Source organism: Chelon labrosus, assembly GCF_963514085.1.
Source record: "Chelon labrosus genome assembly, chromosome: 16".
In the NCBI taxonomy this organism is placed as follows: Eukaryota; Metazoa; Chordata; class Actinopteri; order Mugiliformes; family Mugilidae; genus Chelon; species Chelon labrosus.
The window spans coordinates 17,880,886-17,902,122 of NC_140349.1; the positions used below are offsets into that span (position 1 = coordinate 17,880,886).

General features: G+C 40.9%; 1 protein-coding gene across 1 annotated transcript in view; it reads right to left on the bottom strand.

The window, feature by feature from the left end:
• Positions 1-21,237, bottom strand: part of csmd2 (CUB and Sushi multiple domains 2) — a gene marked incomplete at its 5' end in the record, with an annotated part of 258,538 nt that overhangs the window by 38,488 nt on the left and 198,813 nt on the right. Inside the window, 12 exons of the mRNA XM_084562774.1 lie at positions 42-230; positions 6,335-6,448; positions 7,057-7,137; positions 7,253-7,398; positions 9,287-9,464; positions 12,370-12,558; positions 14,811-15,020; positions 15,260-15,376; positions 17,144-17,213; positions 19,811-19,929; positions 20,120-20,224; positions 20,898-20,994. Coding sequence (XP_084418900.1) covers positions 42-230; positions 6,335-6,448; positions 7,057-7,137; positions 7,253-7,398; positions 9,287-9,464; positions 12,370-12,558; positions 14,811-15,020; positions 15,260-15,376; positions 17,144-17,213; positions 19,811-19,929; positions 20,120-20,224; positions 20,898-20,994 — 1,615 coding nt within the window. The remainder of the gene's footprint in view (positions 1-41; positions 231-6,334; positions 6,449-7,056; positions 7,138-7,252; positions 7,399-9,286; positions 9,465-12,369; positions 12,559-14,810; positions 15,021-15,259; positions 15,377-17,143; positions 17,214-19,810; positions 19,930-20,119; positions 20,225-20,897; positions 20,995-21,237) is intronic.

Sequence of the window (21,237 nt, forward strand, 5' to 3'; positions counted from 1 at the left end):
ATAACATATAAGTAATCTTTGGTATAGATTTCTTGACTCACCATCAAATATTTCAAGTTCATCAAACTGGCGACTGGTCTGGAAGTGTTCAATAGTGAAGGTAATGTTGTAGCCTGGCTCCACTTTGACCACCCAGGAACAAGACTCAAAATGGGGGAAACCGCTGCCTGGTGACTGGCTCATGATGACACCTGTGGAAGCTGTCAGGATCTCATTCATGGGACACGTCACTGTTACGAGAAAGAGAAGAGGCAGAGAGGCAAAGAGAAAAAAACAAAACATTATTATGAAGTCTAGGGATAAATATCGTGTGACGTTGTTGTTTCATAATTGCACATTACATCTAGTGGTTGTTCATTTGTTTTAGTGAATTTAATTTTGCTTGAAGCGCAAATTGGATTGGTTAGATCCATATTGTTGCTGGAGGGCATCTCAATGTGACTAAAAGCGTGGCTAAGCTAATTGTCATTCTGGATCCATTACTGTCACAGTAGAACAAAGCTGCCCACGTTAAGTCGGTAACCAGTAACTCCTTATAGTAATATTACTAATTTGTCATCATCTCATCCCCTCCTCTTTGTCAGAGTGTGACAGTTGTGTTGCTAACTGGGCGGCTAATGCTCACATCTCCCTTAACACCCTACCGCTGTGGCATCCCCACATCCGTCCACTCGTCTCAATCCCCTGTCATTGGCACTCATGCGCGACGTCTCCACACAACATCCTTTGACATTTTCTAGTGGATTCTAGGTCCGTATTATCAGACAGTACGCAGCGATGCTGTCTGTTGTGCTTTTTGCTGCAATGCTGTGAGGCCCATCTCTTAATCTGCCAGAACTGTCTGTGTGCACAGTGGAGCCCCCGAAAACAAGGCTCGCAATGAAAGGATGCAACATGCTGTTACAGTACTGCAACACAATGCAACTGCTACATAGTTGGGTTTTGTTCAGTCTTATTGCCTTTATTGTGTACAGAGGGGGTTATAGATTGTGAAATATAATTTTCCACAGCAGATAAATATCCACACTGCTGTTTCTCAGTTTGTTAGTGATTGCTCCAGTAGTTATTTCAGTAGCTATTTCTGTAAATGATCTCTCTTTAACTGTTTTCTTTAACATTTCAGCTTCCTATACTTTCTGTAGAACATTCCTCTTATATTGCAAAGAGTCTTTTCTCACATACACAGCAGTACTTAACTGTTTTAATACTGAAGCCATCTCTGCTGGAACTCAACTTAACAGCTCGTTAATAGCTTTTGCTTTTAGAAAAATACAATTTCAACTCACAGCAAAGTAATACATTTACCTTGTTACACACCAGCCAGAGGCTTTACTTACAATCAAAGAAAAATGTTGACCGAGAAAATAAACACTTAAACAGTACTTGAAATGTGATTAAAACCACTTCAAGGTACAAAGGACCAGGTACTGTCTGCATTCACACCCATTTTATGTGTATCACAATCAAGTGTGGTAGGGAATTTGGCCGAGGACTTGCATGCCCCTGCTGTGTGCTGCAATTTGAATGCCCAAGTCTATTCTGCCTTAGGCTACAGCAGGACTTGGCACTTGCATGTTCTTCATTACAGAGGAGAAATAGCGAATTCACACATTTTTTCGTATGTGGATGAGCATCGCTGCATCAAGGCACAACTGTGTGTTAGTAGGGAAAGACATCATTAAATACAGTAGACAGCCTGGGTTAAACAACATCTGCACATAATGCTTCGCATTTGTTTTACCGTGCTTGGCATGTCAGCCAGGTGGGTTTATTGCCTCAGGAAATCTCAGATGTTATCGGGTAAGCTGTCACTCACAGAAAGGCAGGCAATAATTACTTCAAAAATATGTTTGGGTCAAATTTATTATTTCTCCAAAATCAATGACCCAAAGTTTTTTTCAAGGAGGAAAAACAAACACTAAACATCTACAAATACTGTTGACCAAAGATCATGATTTGACAGCATGTACAATAGTACAGCTGCACACTTACAGTAAGTTAAAATTAGAAATCTACAAACAATTTCTGGGATCTAACTCGGGAGGTAAAGCAACAGTAATCTACTCTGATCCTAAATTTCAAGTAGACATTTACCAAGTCTATGAAATCATTCACAGCCTCAAGCACCTCAGTGGATGCGAGTCAAAAGATTTAAATCCATCAGCGATAGTGAAACTGATTGCCCCTGGAAGTGGCATATAAAATCTAACAGTGAAGTTCATTAAACGATCAATTCTCCGGGGATGAGATGTGTGTTGTCAGTGACCTTTCAGAAAGCTCCGACGTGTCTCCAAAACTGCCTTCAGCTTGTCTAAGAGTTGATGGGCAGAAGAGATGGGCATGGGCTCTTATCTATAGGCTGCTACTTATTAAACTAATCCACTTTGAAATGAAGCATCACTCTGGCTGTAAACAAAAGGGTATTAGGGGACAAATCTGACAGCTGGAAAAAGGCAGCTTCGACACACAAGGTGAGATCAGCACTGATAGAGCTCAAAATGAAATCTCACTTTAATGAGACAAGGAATGGAATAAACGGCTAGGAGGAATGGCAATCTGCATCCCTTCTGTTTGCTCACGGTACGCAACAGCTTCCCAATAAAAAATGCAGAGGAAAACAAGCACAGATGCACACACATCTGCATCCCTGCGCACACATATTTATTTTATTCACCCCAGAGTGTATGGATGCACACATGCATAAATCCACAATATATGAAGCTTACAGTACTGCAGTGCTGTTGAGCTGCCTTTACTCGTGTTGGTATTTAATTATCATAAGCTGAGGAGCGATAAGGAGCTGACTGAAGGGGATGGGCCACAACATAAGCATTAGCATGGATAGGGACCTACCAACTCAGAGAAGGCAGGGACGACAATAACATGTGAAAAAGGGGCAGCTTTAATCCATTCTGTGAGCTAAATAGAGGGGCAGGGGCGGAAAAAAAAAAAAAAGTCCTAATCTACAGAACAAAAAAGAGACAGACGAAGAGGCGAAGGAGGCAAAGTGACGGGGATGAAGAAAGCTACTGTAACTAGCTTGGAAACTAATATGATGGGCGATTATGCAGGTTTTAACCAGAAATCTGTCTGGGGGATAAACACGGGGATTTCGGATCATCAGAGCTCATTGTGTATCCATTAATGAATTCCAGCTACGCTGATGCTGCTGCTCCGTGTGTGTGATGCGAGAACTCCCCTGTGGTCTCAGCAGACAGCAAATGCAGTTAAGGGGGTCCAATGCAAGCCAGTATAATGAAATAGAAGGCAAATCAAATGCTAAACAAACCCAACAGTTTGCTCCAATGGCAGGAAATACAGGAGGCACTGAACCCATTTGCATGACTGCCAACAGTTGTCTGGATTAAATTGTGAAAAAAGAAGAGTGTGTGTGTCTACGTTTACACATGAATGGTGTCGGCTTTTATTTCTCTGCCTGTATGTCAGTTTTTTGGGGAAAAAAAGGGAAACAGAACAGAAAAAGACAGATCTGGGCGGAGATAGACGCCTGCGTGTTAAAGTGTGTGAGACTACACAGCGCCGTGTTTTGAAGCAGCCTCAGACAATGACAAAAACAGGAGAGATGGGGAATAAGGGTACATGTGTTATGTAAGAACGGGAGTTGTGAGTCAGGGGATAGGGGTGGAGAGTGGAGGGAAAGCAAAAGATGAAAGAGGATACTGGCACTGAGGGGCAAGCAACACTGCAGAACCGGCTGTGGTTCTGCCGCTGCTCTCTGACTAGACTATCACGGAATGACAACAGACACAAGCTAGACCAGTGCGAATGTGTATACAGTATGTACAAGAGTATGATGTGCGTGAATGGGTGTGTTTGCTCGTGTGTGAGGGTGTGTGGGGTGTGGGGCTGCTAGATGTGCAGGGAGGTTTGTGCTTGTCAGAGCTAGAAGTGGTGATTTGATAGGTGCAGCTGCAGCCAGCATGTCCCCTGCATTTCAATGAGCTGTGCGCTTCGCCTCTTCACTGCCCTCCAACCAAGTCTCTCTTTCTCGCTTTTAAACTCTAGTCCCAGTCTCACTTGCTCGCCCCCCTTCTGCTCATTTAGCTGTTTATCCTCCATCTTTTCCAGCCCAACTCTGTATTTTTGCTCAACAATCCTGCATATATCCAGAGTTCACTCAAACTGCTCTCATCCTTTCGGTTTCTTTGACCCTCTTCCCTCCCCATCCAACCTTCATCTCTTCCCTCACAATAGCAACAGTTTGTTCTTTTAACTTTCAGCTCTCAACTCCTTCTTACTCAACCCATCTTCGTCTTCAGCTTTTGTTATCTCGAGCCTCTCCATCACCCTGACGTGTGCCTATGCAGGCAAAGAAGGGGAAAGAGGTACTCTGGAACAGTTTCTTAACACTTTAAAGTATCACTCCACAAAAGGTACAGATTATTGAGACAAGACCATGAGTGCAGTTCTAAATCTGAAACGCACTGCAAACTGCAATAAATTCTACTGTCAGTGAAGTATGACACACTTTCACTTAGGGCAGGGAACAAGGTGAGCGGGTAAGAGGCAGGAAAAAAAAAAATACACCTTCAGTCTCCTCTGTTCTGCCTCTCACTGGGTGTCCCAGGTCCTTTGTTCCATGTCTTCATTATTGCCTATACATAGCTATTCTTCCCCCTTTATTGCCCTCTTTCTTTATTCTAATTCTTTTTTTATCTCTCTCTCTTTGCACCTCATGCTGAGAGCATTTGCATATTTTTCCTATTTAGCACTCTAAATTAGTCGCATTTATCAAACTTCGCCTACTCTCCCTCGTCCCCAACCTGACCCACAAACAGAATGAAACACACAAAACATTTTAAATGAGACGCACAACATTTTTAAAAGGGGAAGCAAGAGACTGAAAGATATGCGCTTTTGTGATATTGTGTGGCGGAAAGAAACAGAGGGACCCCTCTGTGCATCCACTCTCTTGCCCAGAGGAAAAGTGTTGCACACAATATAGTGTATTATGATGATGCAGAGTGTGGAGCACTGTGCTCATGGAGTCCTCTGGGAGGACGATATCTCAGCATGTAGAGAACGCCACAGCAGCCGCCGTCAGCCTCACGGGAGCCAAGAATCAGCCACAGAGATGGAAAGCGGTACCAAACAGAGATGTGGCTGTTGCTCCGTGACTACAGGCGGAAAGTGGACCCAGGGGAGCCAGAAATAAGGCAAAACTCAAACTAGTGCATGGGCCCGTGATTAGAGCACAATGATACAGTTTTTACTTCTACAGTACAACCCTGCATAACAACTCACAGGGACTCTCCTGGCAGATGAAGACATTGCTCACTCTTCTTGTGATGTATTTGCGAAACAATGGGATTTGACTTCTTGAAATCTCAAGAGAAATGCTGTGTAAAAAATAAACTCTATAAAATAAGATATATGGCAATGTGCACTTTACAAAAGTAACAGCTTCCCCTACTGCTTCTATACGGATTAACTGTATTGCTGCTGAGTTTAGAACCTTTTGAGACCATTGCTTATATTTTGTGTCTGATGCTATAATGTATTTCCAAGGGACTTTAATATACAGATATGGGGATTACTTTGGATTATAGTGGGGTCTAACTGTGCTTTATGCTACAAGCTTTCATGAGGTATTTAACAATTTATGAAAGAGGATTTAACCTAAGCATTAATCAACATATTGTATACATTTGGTGACTCATGTATGTTCCCTTGACTTTAAAGCCGACAATAAGAAAAATGTAGCTTGAAGAAAAACCAATACACTGAGATAGATGAGATATAACAAAAAAATTAAATAAGCAATAAAAATAAAATAGGAAATCAAAAATAGTCTATATACACAAGATTTACATGAATAATAAAATAACTGAATATTAAAAATGAAATTGCAATGAAATCAAATTTCAGTTTCATTCTTAATCTTCAATTATTTTATTGAAGAAAGGGAGGAAACTGTTGTTCGTGTCCTGAGTTGGACCACTTTTTATTTATTTTACATTGTTGACTATTTATTCTCTTTTCTTTATCACAATATTCAGTCTTTGTTTAGTTAGGTATACATTACTTGGCGAGCTTTAATAATAAATAAAATTATTATTGTGAAGTAATAAATGAAATGTGAAATAATACTAGTGATGAGTTCTGCCCGGGCTAGGAGATTTAATCAGAGAACTGAAGGTTACATACATAACATTGCTTAAACCATCTTAAAAAAATACAACCACAGGCTACTGTTTTTACTTTTATGATCAGAATGGGCTGAGATAAATATACTGTATGTTACATAGCTGAATGGCAAAGAGGTCACAAAGTGGTCAAAACAGGACTCTGTGAAAGTCTGAGATACACTTACCATCACATGAAGGTGGAGGCCCCTCAAATTCCAAGTGTGTGCCTAACCGACAGGTCAGGATGCTGTTTCCACTTAACTGGTAGCCTGGGAGACACCGGTAACGCACTATATCACCTGAGATGGAGGAGAGAGAAGCACAGTCAAAGACAGATCACAGATGGTGGCAAGAGCTGAAACAACTGATACAAGCTGAAACAAAATTTTATACACCAAAAAGTGTTACTTTGCTAGGATAGTATTATAACAAAGAAGTAATTATGATCCATTGTGTGTCTCAGGGAAAGAAAAAGTTCACAGTGGGAAAAAAGTATCATGATAAGTCCCTACTGGGCATCCTGTGGATGAAAAACTGTGTCAGTGGCACTACCTTTGCTTCTGAATAATAACAAGGAGGTACGCAAATAAACAGATGAGGAGACACTTGCCCCAAATCCCACTGGCCTTTTGACTATTTTGTCATAATCATTTATGTTATACCTGTGCCTCAACACTTCCTGGTGATGATGTAGTTTGTGATTTGTTATCAGTGCAATGGACAGTCAGTGGAAATGGGAAATGTAGACTGTCAAAGCCAGAGGGTGAAGTGACAGGAGAATTCTATGTGCTACAATTTTCAAGTCACGATGGGACCAGTATCTAATACTAACAGGGCAGAAGTGCCTACATAGCAGTGATTGTGTGTCTATATGCATGTGTCTTTTTGTGACAGCACTAGCACCCACCAATTTTAAATTCTTTGCTTGCCATCAGGATCTCTGCGTTAGGAATGATGGGCGGAGGCAGGCAGTACTGTAGTCTGTAAGCTTTAATGACAGCATGAAAGACAGGAAATCAGTGTATTTTCTTTTTTAAAGTAATATATAACATACAGGTGAATTATCTGGTGGGAATAAAGATCAAGAAAGAACATTTATGTACCTTGATAGCTGATACGGAACAGTCCACCCTTCTCTGTGTTACTACGGAACCTTATCAGCACCTGATTGGATGTGCTACTGGGCGGGTCATTTGGCTCTCCATCAGTGAACACACCTAGTTTCCTGGCTGTCTCCTGTGGACCATCCCTAAAGGGAGACAAAATGTCACAGGTCAAAAGCAACTCCAAAGACAACAATACACTGGAGACAAAAGCTTCTGTTCAAGAGCTCACTTGTTCTCTAACCAGAATGCACCTTGAGGCTCGGTGACAAAGCCAAAAAAGTCAAATGCCAGATTATTGTCAAGCAGCTTCCAGCAGCAGAGTGAAATCAAACTGCTCTCACTTCATCAAACCCAAAGCAATTACTCTGGCCTGTTCTGGGTGATTATGTTAAAATAAGGTAGAAATTACTGATAAGCGTGGAATGACAGGTCTGGATTGCGTTGCTCCTGCTAACAACTATCCAGTGGGAGTGTCTCTGGAAGCTCCGGCCTAGCCTTGGCAGTCCCCTGGCGTGGGCATGGCCGATTAAGCCAGCTCCCAGATTCCTGCCACAACCATTCAGCTTAAAAACCATCTGTCTTTGGCTGTCAGACTGGGCATGGGAGATTACAAGCAGCTCTGGAAACGGCTGGCTAGGGACTGCTGCCTGACAGCACTCTAGCCAAGCCGCCATTACGGGGCCCATTTCCTTGGCTCAGTAGTTCAGTGGATGGATACACAGCGGTGGTAACTGGAAACTGGGGAACATGATAGTCCCCATCTTGGCTCTGCAGGAAATCAACACAGAAGGGGCCGTTTACAGGAGGAGAAAGAATAAGATAGAAAGTGGGCATCTGGGTCAACTTTAGCCATGCTGACGAAAAACCCAGAAATTTGTCACACGCAATCCTCTATGAAAAACTCAAAGCATAAAACAGAGATGTCACCCCACACCATGTGGATTTCTCATGTGGTCGTCAAGTTGCCAGGTTGGCCAACAGACAGATCTCCGGTCTTACTGAGAGCTGGGACCTTTGGAAGCAGTCTCAGAGAGAGGGGATCAACCAGGACTGGCAACCAACATGCATGCAGAATCCTATCTCTGGTGGTACATATGGCAGGTCCAGCCATGCATCACGGAGGTGATGAAAGGAAGCTTACAGTGAGCACACAAAAGTCCCGACACAAACATTAATATACACACACACACACACAAAAGGCACACGTGCTTTTCCACCAGCCGAATATTCTACTGTTTGACTTCTTCTTTATTCTCTCTGAGAGCGACGCCAAATACGATTCACTTCTCTGATTACTTATTACTTACTAATACTACTACTAATCGTTAGTACTACTTACTAATAATAATAATAATTTATATTTCCTGTAATTAACACTGCATAAAAAACACAACTGGAAATGTACTTGTTGTGATCAGGTTTCTGCTTCACTTTACAGTTCCTGCTTTACAAAATCTCCTAGCAGGCTTCACAGATACATATTTGTGTTACTAAGAGCGTGCAGCATTTCTATAGTTATCAGTGTGGTGGAGCACACATTAAAAAATAAGAAAACGGGACAAAAATTGTCCGGCAGAGGGTAAAATAAAGAGATAATGTAAAACCAAAAACTAGAGGTGAGGTTATTACCAGCAGCTTATATGCCACTGTGATGGCTGACAAAAACGAGGGATACACGTGGTTGGAGGTTATACTGTGCTTGTTAGTTGGAAAACAAGCTGCGGCATCACATACAGAGTGGATGAAAAGAGAGGAGGTGGCAGGGGAACAGAAGATTAGCTAAGTGGACCCCGACTCAGTTCTCTGAAGTAGAGGTGGATGTTTGGAAAAACACTGGAGATGTACCAGTTTGTAAAGCAGCAGGTGACTAGTGCCTGGAAGATTACATGGAAACATTTCAATTCAACATATGAAACACATTCATTTTGTTGAGACAGCCTTTATATCTAGGGATGACAACTACTTGAAAACTTAATCTAAAATATCTCCATTAATCATGATTGCATTTTCCATACTTTTTTTTTTTCTTACCAGACAGTGATGAAGTCGTGGGGCCCATGAACCTGAAGCAGGGTGAAATTGAGTTTGATGCCGAAGCCAGGAGCCACACTGATGAGCCAGGAGCAGTCAGCTGAGCTTGGGTACTCCTCTGGATACCCAGGAGAGAAGATGGTGCCATTGTCTGATGTGATGTTCCCACCACAAGGCACTGAGTGAACAAAGGGAGAAAGACAGGCAGAGTATATAAATATCACTGGGTCAGGAATACAAGAGGAATTCAGCTGCAATCAGTGGAAAAAAGGAGATTTTTCATCCCTCTCTACTTCCGCTTTCCTTCTCAGTGTGTCTTCCCTTCACTCCTTCGCTCTTCGTGTATTGCCCAGGCGCTTGTCTGAGCTCAAGATTAGCCAGTAAAGCCTGTTAGTTAGTGGGGACTTGGATGGAGTGTTTTGCTAAGATAAGGCCTCAACCCTTTCCCATTGGGGCTAAAGAGAGGGGGTGTAGAGATGAGGTTAGTGGTGACCAGGCTTTTGAGAGGTGTGTGTGTGTTTAATGTACAGTATGTGTATAAAGAGTAGACACGCATGAATGTGTAAACGCTGAGTGAGGAAAGGTTACAGCAACCATGTCCATGTCACAGTCCACACATGCGTCCTCACCTCAAATCAGTAAGCATAGAAGTTAAACTAGATTTCCTAATATTCCCCAGGAACTCATGAGGTTCTAACTAAGATGAGAATATCCCCACTGGTGCCCCTAAAGAAGCCTCATATTCTCTGTGGTGGAGCAGAGAAAATCAGGAAAGAGTGGTAATCACAGCAGTCCAGGCATCTCAAGCAACCAAGACAAGGTATCCAGCTTAGCGCCATATCCTTGGATGCCTCTGGGTGTAAGATCCTTCCCAAAGCAGAGATTGCATGTTTCTTTATCCCACAGTTTCTCTGTCATGTCATGTGTGTTCATGGTGCACAGCTGCCTGTGGTTGAGTGGACACTCAGTTGCTGCCTCACCTGTTAAACGAACTATCGATTAGACTCATTGATTAAAACCTGGACACTCTATAGAGTTGCACCTCTGGCTGACACATCGACTGGGGAGCTACTTAATCCTCAAGTGTGGAAGACTGTGTTTGTTACAGTGGTTGAGGGAGAAAAACATGAAATGATATTGGGATTATAATAATTTTTTTGAATAATAATAATAAAAAAACCTTTGCATTTCAAAGTCTATCTCAACTCTTTCTCCTTTCCAGATCATTGTGTAAATGTAAACCAATGTCAAATGTCTAATTAAAACACAAAACGAAAATCTCATAAACCAAACTGTACAACGATACTAAAATACTAAAATTGGGTGTAAAAGCACTATGGTCGATTTCTCTTTGAGACCCCAAGACAGATGTTAATTTAAGTCCTCAGCCTCTTTCAGAGTGCAGGAAACTCAAAATGGCATTTAGTCCCTTGGGATCTATATGAATATATCATTTTCACAGAAAACATGCTTCACTACAGTTATATACAAATATAGGAAATGGCAAAGAGTAAATGAGGGAGGAGGACAACGAAGGTCAAGTGTAGAGACACAACGAGGTGTGATAATAATGCCAAGACAAGTAGGCTAGTGCAAGCAAGGTAATAAAAATCAATGAACTTTTGTCTCTCATCCCCCTGAGAGGAAATCTATGCAAATATTGGTGAGACAGAGAGACTGGAGAGCGGGTTGTACTGCTCTAGGGTCAAGTGTAGCTGTTGAAACTTAGTATGCTGCCACACAAACGTGGATATGTAGTCATTGAGAGGAGATGTGCTACAAAGATCAATATTGTTAAAGCAGAAATGTATATTTTTGCAAGTGTGCACCTTCCGTTACATATCATTAAAACATTTGGTCAGTCCTAAATGTCACAGTGAAAGCAACACAAAATTCTAAGTAAAGTCTGAAATGGAAGGAAAAGCAGGGGTGAATTTGTTTCTAGTTGCGAGTTTAAATCTAATGTGTCAATAAGTCATCTGTGCACTGTTGTGGTTTTGTTCAGGTATATTTATCCCATTGAGATAGGAGTATCTCCAGCCACTTCACCATTACTCCCTCACACCAGGTCACCACATTAAAGCCAATTCAATTACATTCACAGTCAGAAGCACCAGGCCACCTTCTCCTCGTCACTGTGCATGGCAAACACACGCAGGACAATACACATGCACGCGTTATTGTGCACATTTTATACAAAGAACAGATACATGAATAGACATGTGCGGACAAAGGACTGAATGCAAGCATAAATACAGTCACTGCCAGTTCATTAGGTACACTAAGATAACAGTCCTGCACTAAATATTTCTTTCAAATAACAGACAGCTATTGATTCAACTGTGTTTTCATGTGGAGACTGTGGTTTGCAGTACTATTGAATTATATTGTACTGTACTGACATGTCTGTATTATTTTGACAACCCTATTTCAGTCAGTGGACTAGCCTAAATAACATACACAAAGCATACATTATTTCAGACACAAACAGTACACCCAAAATACAGAGACATCAATAATCTCTCATTGAAAAGACCTATATGGAAGAAGATAGCTGCGAGAGAATAAACTCTATCTGCGTTTTCACTCTGATGCACCTTCTCTCCCTCCCATTTATCCCCTTGCTCGCCCATTCAAAGTTCCAGTGTCACGGACATCACCTCCCTCTGTAATTTTGCCTCGCCTTATTGAATAATCGACGGCTGGAGCGTGAGAATGTGGGTCAAGGACGAGGCGGAAGAAAGAGCACCAATTACTTTTCTTTTCAATTTAGCCCCTCTTTTATTCTTCTTTTATTTGTCTCCACTCCTCTTTAGCGCAGTATTGATTTTCATTGAAGAGTACTTTGCTTCATTAATAGGGGATAATAATTCAGCTTAATTACATTATTCATAGTAGATAATCATTATCTCCATGGCCACATTTTGCACTAATGATGTAATAGTTCAATGCGCTTTAAACAGGAAGTTACCATGTTAGTGCTGTGTTCGATTCAGTTGACCTCTTATTTAGAACTATTTTCATTACAGATATACAAATGCACTAAATCTGCATTTTATTTATTATTTGGGTAAATCTCTCACCTTCGCAGCGAGGGAATGGATGATCCCAGTTGCGAGTGCTGCCGTGCTCACAGGTGAGGATGGAATGTCCCGTCAGCTGATACCCAGGCAGACACTCGAAGGAAATAGACTGGCCCACATTGTAGCCCGCACCCACCACCACTCCATTGCGGAAAGGCTCTGGATCGGGACACTCCTGCAGCTCATATGCTGAGGGAGAAAAAAGAGAAGTTAGATGTTAAAGTTAATGATTGTCAAGAACACAAAGTCCTGGATATATATAAATATATTTAGGAGGGCATCTTCCTGATGTATTCAGGGATTTTACTGTTTCATCCTTGTAGTTGCCAACATCTGATATGTTGCATTCTGGTAGTTCAATCCCCTTCCCTCTTCTCGTTATCATCCAACCACATTTATCCGATCTGACATTCTGTTGTCGTTGCTGTAGATCCTGGCGGTGTTGATCACTGAGTTAATGTCTTGCTTACTTCTGGCATACAGTTTGTATGCCAGAAGTTTGCCTAAAGCATTTGCTATCAGAGTGTAGTCTGTTGGAGTGGTATATAACAGGTACATAGCAAAACTTCCTCTTCAACTTGCTCAATGAACTCAGTTTGCCACTTCGACTTCAAGAATGACAGCTATCTTCAAGTTGGCAGATAAAGTGCCTGCATTCAAAGGCAAACTGCAACAGTGGTGGACAGGGGGATGTTTCTTCCCAACATTAGCTGCGATTTTGGGAGACTGAGGCTGGACAGACTTCACCTGTCAACAGAGTCTGAACAAAAGTTCAAACTGCAGATGACCCAAGAAATGAACCCATTTGTGAATGACCCTAGCACATCGTATATGTCAGTGAGGGAAAGAGAGCTCCTTGAGCTTGTAAATGGTGGTGGGCTGAAAGGTGGGAGTGACACAATGTCTTTGCATTATTCTGGAATAAAGACTGAATATCCTGAGATAGCCATGAAAGCAATGAAAATGGCCTATTTTGTTGCAGGGAAACAAGCTTATGCTGTATGTGTGTTACAATAGCTTGGCATAACCAGACTCAGTTGTTACCAGAATATAAGTCTGATAACACAGCATCTGAATTTTATAATGGGCCGTGAAAAAAATGCTCACTATGCTATTGATTAGTCCTACAACCACCTACTTAGTCCTACAACAACCTGATTCTGCTTGTCTGAAGCTACAGCAGCTATCAGTTTACACACTTTCCACAGATTTACTTTAAAATGTGAATGCTCTGCTACCAGATAACAATAGCGTTGTAGTGAAGCAACCTCTATTTTTATTTTCCACTTTTAATTCTACTTCTCATGTGCTTGTTGCTCCTTAGGCTCACCCTCCCACTCACTCCTCCTCCTCCTTTTTATGCAGGAGTTTTCACAGGAAAGAAAGAAATGCCACAGGCGGATTTGACTTGCACCAGAAGAGTATGATGCAGTCATCAGAAGTAGATAGTGTGGGTAAATAATTCTTCAGTTTTTCTTTTCCTCTTGGATACAAAACCAGAGCAGGCAGTGAGCCTTGAAGAGCCAGGATATAAATACGACTAAAGGAATTGATTTCTATGGATCACAGCTTCCCTTTGTAGGAGATAATTCATGCAAATACTGCAAAAGGGGAGTATTTGCAAATATAATGCTTGATTTATATGCTAATGTACACATAATTATGTAAATGCACAATGCTACCTTTCGATTTGCTGGCTTGTTTGTTGAATCACAAAATACAAACTTGCGTGTGCTTGTTGCATTTGCAGACAAGGGCAATTTGCAGCCGTGCAGATATGCAGCAAAGCCTTTTATTGGCACATGATGAAGCAATCTTTGAAATGATCAACAGTTTTATATCAGGAGATTTATAGATCTGGGGAGTTCACAGGCTCTGTGTGCTGATTAGTTTGACAGAGTCACTTCTTGGGCTGATTCAGTAATGTTACGGCTTTACATGAATAAAGCTCATGGAGAAGCGTCACTAATAGCACATGAGAGTACTTGCAGAAATAAAAGTAAACACTCCAGAGATTATGATTAATCACTCGTCTTTCAAGAGATGTAATTCATCTCTGTGACTTTCAGTCTTACACTGGTCTTGTAATTTTGTCACTTCAGGGAAATAGCTCTGATTATATTATATTGGCTCTGATATTTTAACATTTCAGTCACAGCTAAGATGGTCTGAAGCAGCCTAAAAGCACCACCCTCAGAGAGGAAATTACTAGTTTGATCAATGCAGAAGAAAGTATCTCATAATACTGATATTGGCTCGGCTCTGCAATTAGCAAGATTTTATCTTGGTGATTATTGTTATGTAAGTATAAATACTTATTAACTATTTAATTGTATTGTCAGAGACACTATCAAAAGGCTGATTGTGCTTCTGCTCCTGTCTCCTGAATATTTCATTTTTTAAGCAAACTTTGTGAAACATCATCATGCATGGATTCTTACCCTGGTACTCAAACCTGAAGCCCGGTTTGTTCTGCGAATGGTCACTATGGAAATACACTGTGGTCTCGTGGGAAGTGGTGAGAAGTGAGGAGGGAACATCCTGGCCGCTGAATCTGCCAATCACAGCGCTTGTGTCAAGGGGGCCGTTTCGTATCTCGAGGAAATCATGGTTGGCTTCGGTGGAGAAGTTGAGGAACTGTATGTGGGCTCCTGGGAACAGAAGGAGAAGCAGCTGTGGAATTTTAAAACAAAAAGCCATCTCCTTCCATAAACACCAGTGAAGCTAGCTAACACATACATGCTCCCAGACCTGAATTAGTATAAACACAGGTTCCTCCAACTACAGCTATTGTCATTCCACAATCCGGCCATACAGGCCGCTTAATTAAAGGTTCTTCAGTGTGAAAATACCAATGTGACTTTCTGTAAGTGCCTCTCATGTTGCTCACCGTAACCAACTGGCAGGTAGATTCTCCAGGTGCAGTCACTGTTGCTAGGGTAGTTGCCAGGGAAACCAGGACTGAGAATCATTCCCTCCATCTCCTCCCGGATTCCACCACATTGAGCTGGCAGAGTCCAGACAAAGCATCTCATTAACATCTGCACACAGTGATTCTCCCACAACGAAACAGTATTGCAAATATGGTTCAAAAGGGCTTCTTTGTTTCATAGTAGGAATCTTGAAAAATTACAGACCTAGTTTTTCAAATAGAACAGCATAATTTGACTTAGTTAAGGGGCATACTGGAAATGAAATATTCTGTCATTTTAAACCGAGATTACAGACTGTAAAAGCATCAGAAACTATGAAAACCCAAATCCTATAATTGAACCATTCTATAGAGCTTCGAATTAAATCAAGATAAACGCAAATAATTAAAATAATGTTTTTAAGAATGCAAGAATGAAAACGGAAATGCAAAAACCAACGAAGGCGATCAACATAGAGCTCAACACTTCCTAGTTAAGATGTGCTCCTACTATCAGGGACAGGTGTTAACAAAACAACTGCTCATGCGCTGATGTTGGTATGGCAGTATCTGTTTACACATGGACTGCTGAATCAAACACATGATTGCATGGTGGGATGAATAACGCTGAAGCCAGATCAACTTCGACATGTATTTCGTCACTCCCATTGCACAGTGCCAAGGGTCGGTCAGCAATTTGCGACTTCATATTACCGTCTTCCACTGAAAATGACTTACAGCCTGGTTGTGTGAACACATCAAAACGGTATATGAAATATACATGACACAAAACACCTGCTATCAAGCTGCCATGTGTTGTATCTTTTGCTGCTCTTCATCATACTCCTTAAATGTTAAACCTTTAATGGGTAGAGGTCTGTAGCTGAAATCCCTGACTAAGACTCAAATAGCTAGAAGAGAGGTAGAATTAATATAAGGTTTAGAAATACTGGGTGCAAAAGGTAACAAGATCAAAAAAGAAGAAAAGTGCAAGAGACACCGCAATTAAAAAAGACAAAGGGATGCTGCAACTAATGGTAAAAGAATTAGCTGAGTCAATGAAAAAAAGACAGAGGTAGTACGAGCAAAAAAAGCAAACATAGCAAATTAGATTAAGAAATAAATGGGACAAACGGTCTACATAAGTCAGAGGAGGGTGAAACCATGCAGAGAAAACCAGGGCCCGGTACAGCTGGGTTTCTGTAAGGAATAAGTGAATGGTTAAATGCTATCCTGTAGTGGCAGGAGAAAAAGCCTGAGGTAATCAGGAAACTGCTGATGCCTGTAAACACGATGAATCTTTCCCCTGACTTCAACCAATCACAGTCAGTCAGAGATGGAACTAATTAGGCAGTTGTAGGTTGTTCCAATAAGTGCAACCCGTTTGTCAAGGCACTCGCACAGGAAGTAACACGTGAAGAGAGGGAGCCTAATACAGTTTCTTTCTGTGTAGAAATACAAATGTCACTTCAAGAGTGCAAAACCTCCCATGACACAAACCAGAGAAAGCAGCGTTTGATATGCTTGTATATCTCATATTTTAAGAAGGATTCAGAAGCAAGGGCAAATATGGCGTTTAAGGTGTCTGTGTGTAACAGGAAGACTCTTTGACACTGAACTTTTAGTGTCTTGTAATACAGTATTGTAATCCAATTCTGTCTTTGAATGGTTGGTATTTATGAAAGTCCAAAACAGGAGTAGCCTTTATACCAGGACCTTAGCCTGAGGTATTTTATATATCTGGAATAGTTAGTAGGGGTTTGTGCGAGTAAAAAAAAATAAAGATCCTAGAAAAAAACAGTAAGGAAACAGAAGGAGAGAACCACATGGGAGCAAATGAAATGGAAAAGTAAGTAACTTTACCTATGCAGAGAGGTGGTGGGTAGTTCCATCGTCTGACAGTTCCAGGCATACAGGTGATGTGCGAGTTTCCCTGAAAGGAGCATCCAAGCACAAGCATGTGCAGCAACACACAGTCGCAGAGGCAGAAGTGGAACACAGAAGAGACAATGAATTACTGTCACTCGTCTGTTACTCCAAATATTTGAACCTGCTGCCTATCTCCACATGACTTCCTGTGGCGACTAAATGACTAAATCCATCAGAAATGACAGAGAACAAAAGAGTGGCGGCATCACAGCCACACCAAAAGGATTAGAGAGAACAGACAGAAGATTAGAGAAAAACAAAATCACATTGATTGTTGCACTGCTAAAGAAAAGCAATACAACGGCCATTGCCCTGGAAGTTCTAAGGTTAGAGAGTTTTCTAACCCATAAATATTTAAACCAATGCAAATAGAATGGACTGACTCAGCTGACCTTTCTGAGAATGTGTTTGTAGTTATAGTCAGTGAAAGCCTGGCAGTATAAAAAGCCATTAGTTGACACCACATGCTGGTTTCGGTGTCAAGTCTTTTGAACTTTATAATATACTCTTTGACATGCCTGGCCGATCAAGGATTGCCACAGCAAGGCCGATGATGCCGTCAGATATTTCCAAGCTTGCAGGATGATATTTTAATTTCCTCTCCAGTCGCTCTACTTAAACCTTCTAACTGAAATTACACCAGACCTACTTAGTTATAATCATAGACGTCCTTCTTTATAATTATAAAGTTTAAAAAAACAACAACAAGCCACTTGTGCATGGTAGAATATGTGGGAAAGCAGTAATGACCCTGAAGCTGGGCACAAGTGATATGCAAAGTGATCTGGATGCTGAATATCTGCATTATTACAGGCTGGTGTAACCTGTTGAACAATGAAATGTGATTCCAGAGCTAATGTTCGTTATGTTTTTATCCACTTCATTTGTATGTGAATGCATTTACATAATTCTCCAGTTCTCGCCGCCACTGCTGCGAACACTCCAAGAAAAGCAATATTCTGGTCATTTACATGATTGCAAACACAACGAGATAATAGACAAAGTTGTTTGATTACCCATTGCAAAGGGTGTTTAGAAATTGGTTTCAAACTAAATAAGTAGAAATTCTCCAAACTTGATGGAGCACTCTCGGATTTAGTTGCAACCTCACAATAATTATATGTTAAAGGTTCCTTGTGGGAATTTAAGACCAACTGTAGCGCTCTGTCTTTACTTCAGCGCACGGATGTACAAGTAGCACAGGCCTTGCGATACCATCACTAACCAATTATACCTTGCTATCTTTTCTCTTTTTTTTTTTACTGCCCTGCCACTTTCACATTTTACCAAAACATGGCATCCTAACAATCAGAATAAAAGTTACTACAAAAAATCTCAGTGATTACAAATGGGAGTGACATACACCCAACTTTCTCTGTGAGAACACTGAGTGATAACTGATGGGAACACACAGTCCCAATTGAGGCTAGACGATTAGAGAGGAAGCGCACAATTCGGATTTTACAGCAAACCAGCCCCGCATCCTTTAAATTAAGGAAGCAAATTGAGGATTTCTATACCTACAATATTCTGACTTTTGGTAGCTGAAAGTATTTTCGGACAGATACTCATGTTTGGTGAGATGCAGGGGGAGTCATATTATTTATTATTATTATTATTTTCTGTCACTGACCAAGTTATTTAAACAATGATGGAAAAATGTAAAGGTAGTTTCTCTTTTTCACGGATCACACTGAAGGTGATCTATTGTAACGTTAAGCAGTTCACACAAAACACTGTGTTCTTGCAGTTCTACATTCTACAGTGAGCTACTGCTACCCTTCAGACATACGGCTATTAGAAATGACTCTGACCACATGTTGATCACCTTTAGACCGATTCTCTGTCAAGCTGGTGACAAGTGTGCATATTAATTACCAGTCTGTACAGTCTTTAATCTGACATGCATGCTCTCATTGTTAGCTAGCTTTAGCCATTGAAACACTGTGCAGCTTGATAGCTAATGCGCAATCTCACAACAGCTGAGTGTTGAAGTTTCCCCTTTGAGGAAACACTGAAGCAATTAATGTGGCAGGAATTCACGTAGATGAAAAGGAAAGATGCAAAAAGATCTCCATCTGTGGAGAAGCTACTGAATTTATCTGAATGCGTGCAACAGTGCAGAAATTGACAGTGAATCTGTTTAATTGTTAAGTATATTCATTAGTGCTGTGATTGAGCTGTTTTTGATTAAATGCTATTAAATGTTGTCACATTATCATTACAAATACATTTTATGTGACAGCAAAAATCTAACGCAACCTCTGGTGAGATGAGTCGTGACATTCATCCCTAAATCTATGAAACCACTCAGCACATTCTAGCCAAACACTCAGCTCAAAATACACATAACTTTGTGAGAGGAGAAGCGATACCGAGCGATACTGATAAGTCCTATTAATGCAGTGTGTTAATGATTACTCCCCATGTTATTGCAGTCACAACTAAATGGACCATACAGTTCACCAGGGCTCAAAAATGAACCTATAATTTGCAAACAAACTTAAAAAGGAACTAAAATATCTGGCACAGTCTAACCAGTTTCCTTAGTAGCCAGTAGTTTTTTTTTTTTTAATCATATCTTATGGTAGGAGGTGTTACCTGTAGATTATATCCAGGTTCACAATGGAAAGACACCACGTTATTCATCTGAAGACGCTCCCCAACCTTGATGCCGTTCATAGGAACTACAGGCTCTGGACAGTTGGTCAGAGACACCGCTACAAAAATGAAAAACAAAGAGAAAAGGACAACAGAGACAGACGACTGAATTAGGAACACAGAACACTCACAAATTGCGATGTAAATTTTCCAGAACATTGATGCGACATTTAGGAGAGACATCATCTGCAATCTTAAAAATGTACTCTGCTTGATTTAATGCAAGTGGCATAAGTATTATTCACTTACTTTTGTATTCCAGCCGGAATCCAGCTGCAGACACACTAATATCAGAGAAAAAGTGGAGGTAGAGCTGGTTGGAGGTGCTGTTTAGGAGAGCAGGGACCGTCGTGCCTTGGGGGGAAGATTAATAGCAGACTTTAGCAATGCTATCTCCTCCATAGGCTGACCACAACTAACTGTATGAGCCACTAGCAAGATTTTTTATGTGTGTTTGTGAGCAAGTAGAAAAAATATTGATCGTGCATAGGTGCATTAGAATGTATGGCGAAGCAGTAACATAACAGTATGACCTACTGGCATTTGCAAGTCAATGCAAATGCCGGTAGATATACAGATATTTTCTGGGTATGCACAGTATTAAAGCGGATAAAATACATATCACAAGTTAGGTTTCTATATAATTATTCCTCAAAAAATGTGACATTTTTCCTTCATCTCTTTTCTTCAGGCACATCTAATCTTTACTTTCGCACGTGCAAACAAAAGGAGAATTGCTGAGTTGCTGTATTCTCACTATGGTGGGAATACCAAAGGTACTCTAGGCAAACATCCTCTTTAACACCACATAGAAAAAGCTAAGCTTTGAAATGTGGAAATGTAGCAAGCCTAAACAGATAAGAATTTTCAAAATTTCCCATGATTATGCAAAATGTGCAAAGTGAAGGGTATGATGTTTTAGAGCTAAGTACTTTTCTGTTTTTTGATATCTGAGGTTGCACAGGTTACACACAAGTGACAAAATAAAGGCACACAAAAAACCATAGAAACACATATCCCGCAATACCTGAGAAGCTGCCAAGCATGGTGTCAGTGTTGTCGCCTCCATCGAACACCTCCAGTGAGTCCCAGTTCTGCTCTGTGACAAAACTGATTACCTGGATCTGAGACAGGGAAGAGACAGATCGAATAAGGGGGAAAAAAGGAACCCAATTACTACAAAGGTGGAAAAACAATAAGAGAAGGTAACACCAGTTTAGAAATAGAAAGGAGAATCAGATTTAGGAAGCAAATAGGTAGCAGCAGGTAAAAGAGTCTGCTTTGGCAAAGAAGGAAAATCAGAAATTAGGGATGGAGACTAGCCTGACCTAGCCAGACTCAATTCTTATAAGAATATGAGCCTGGTA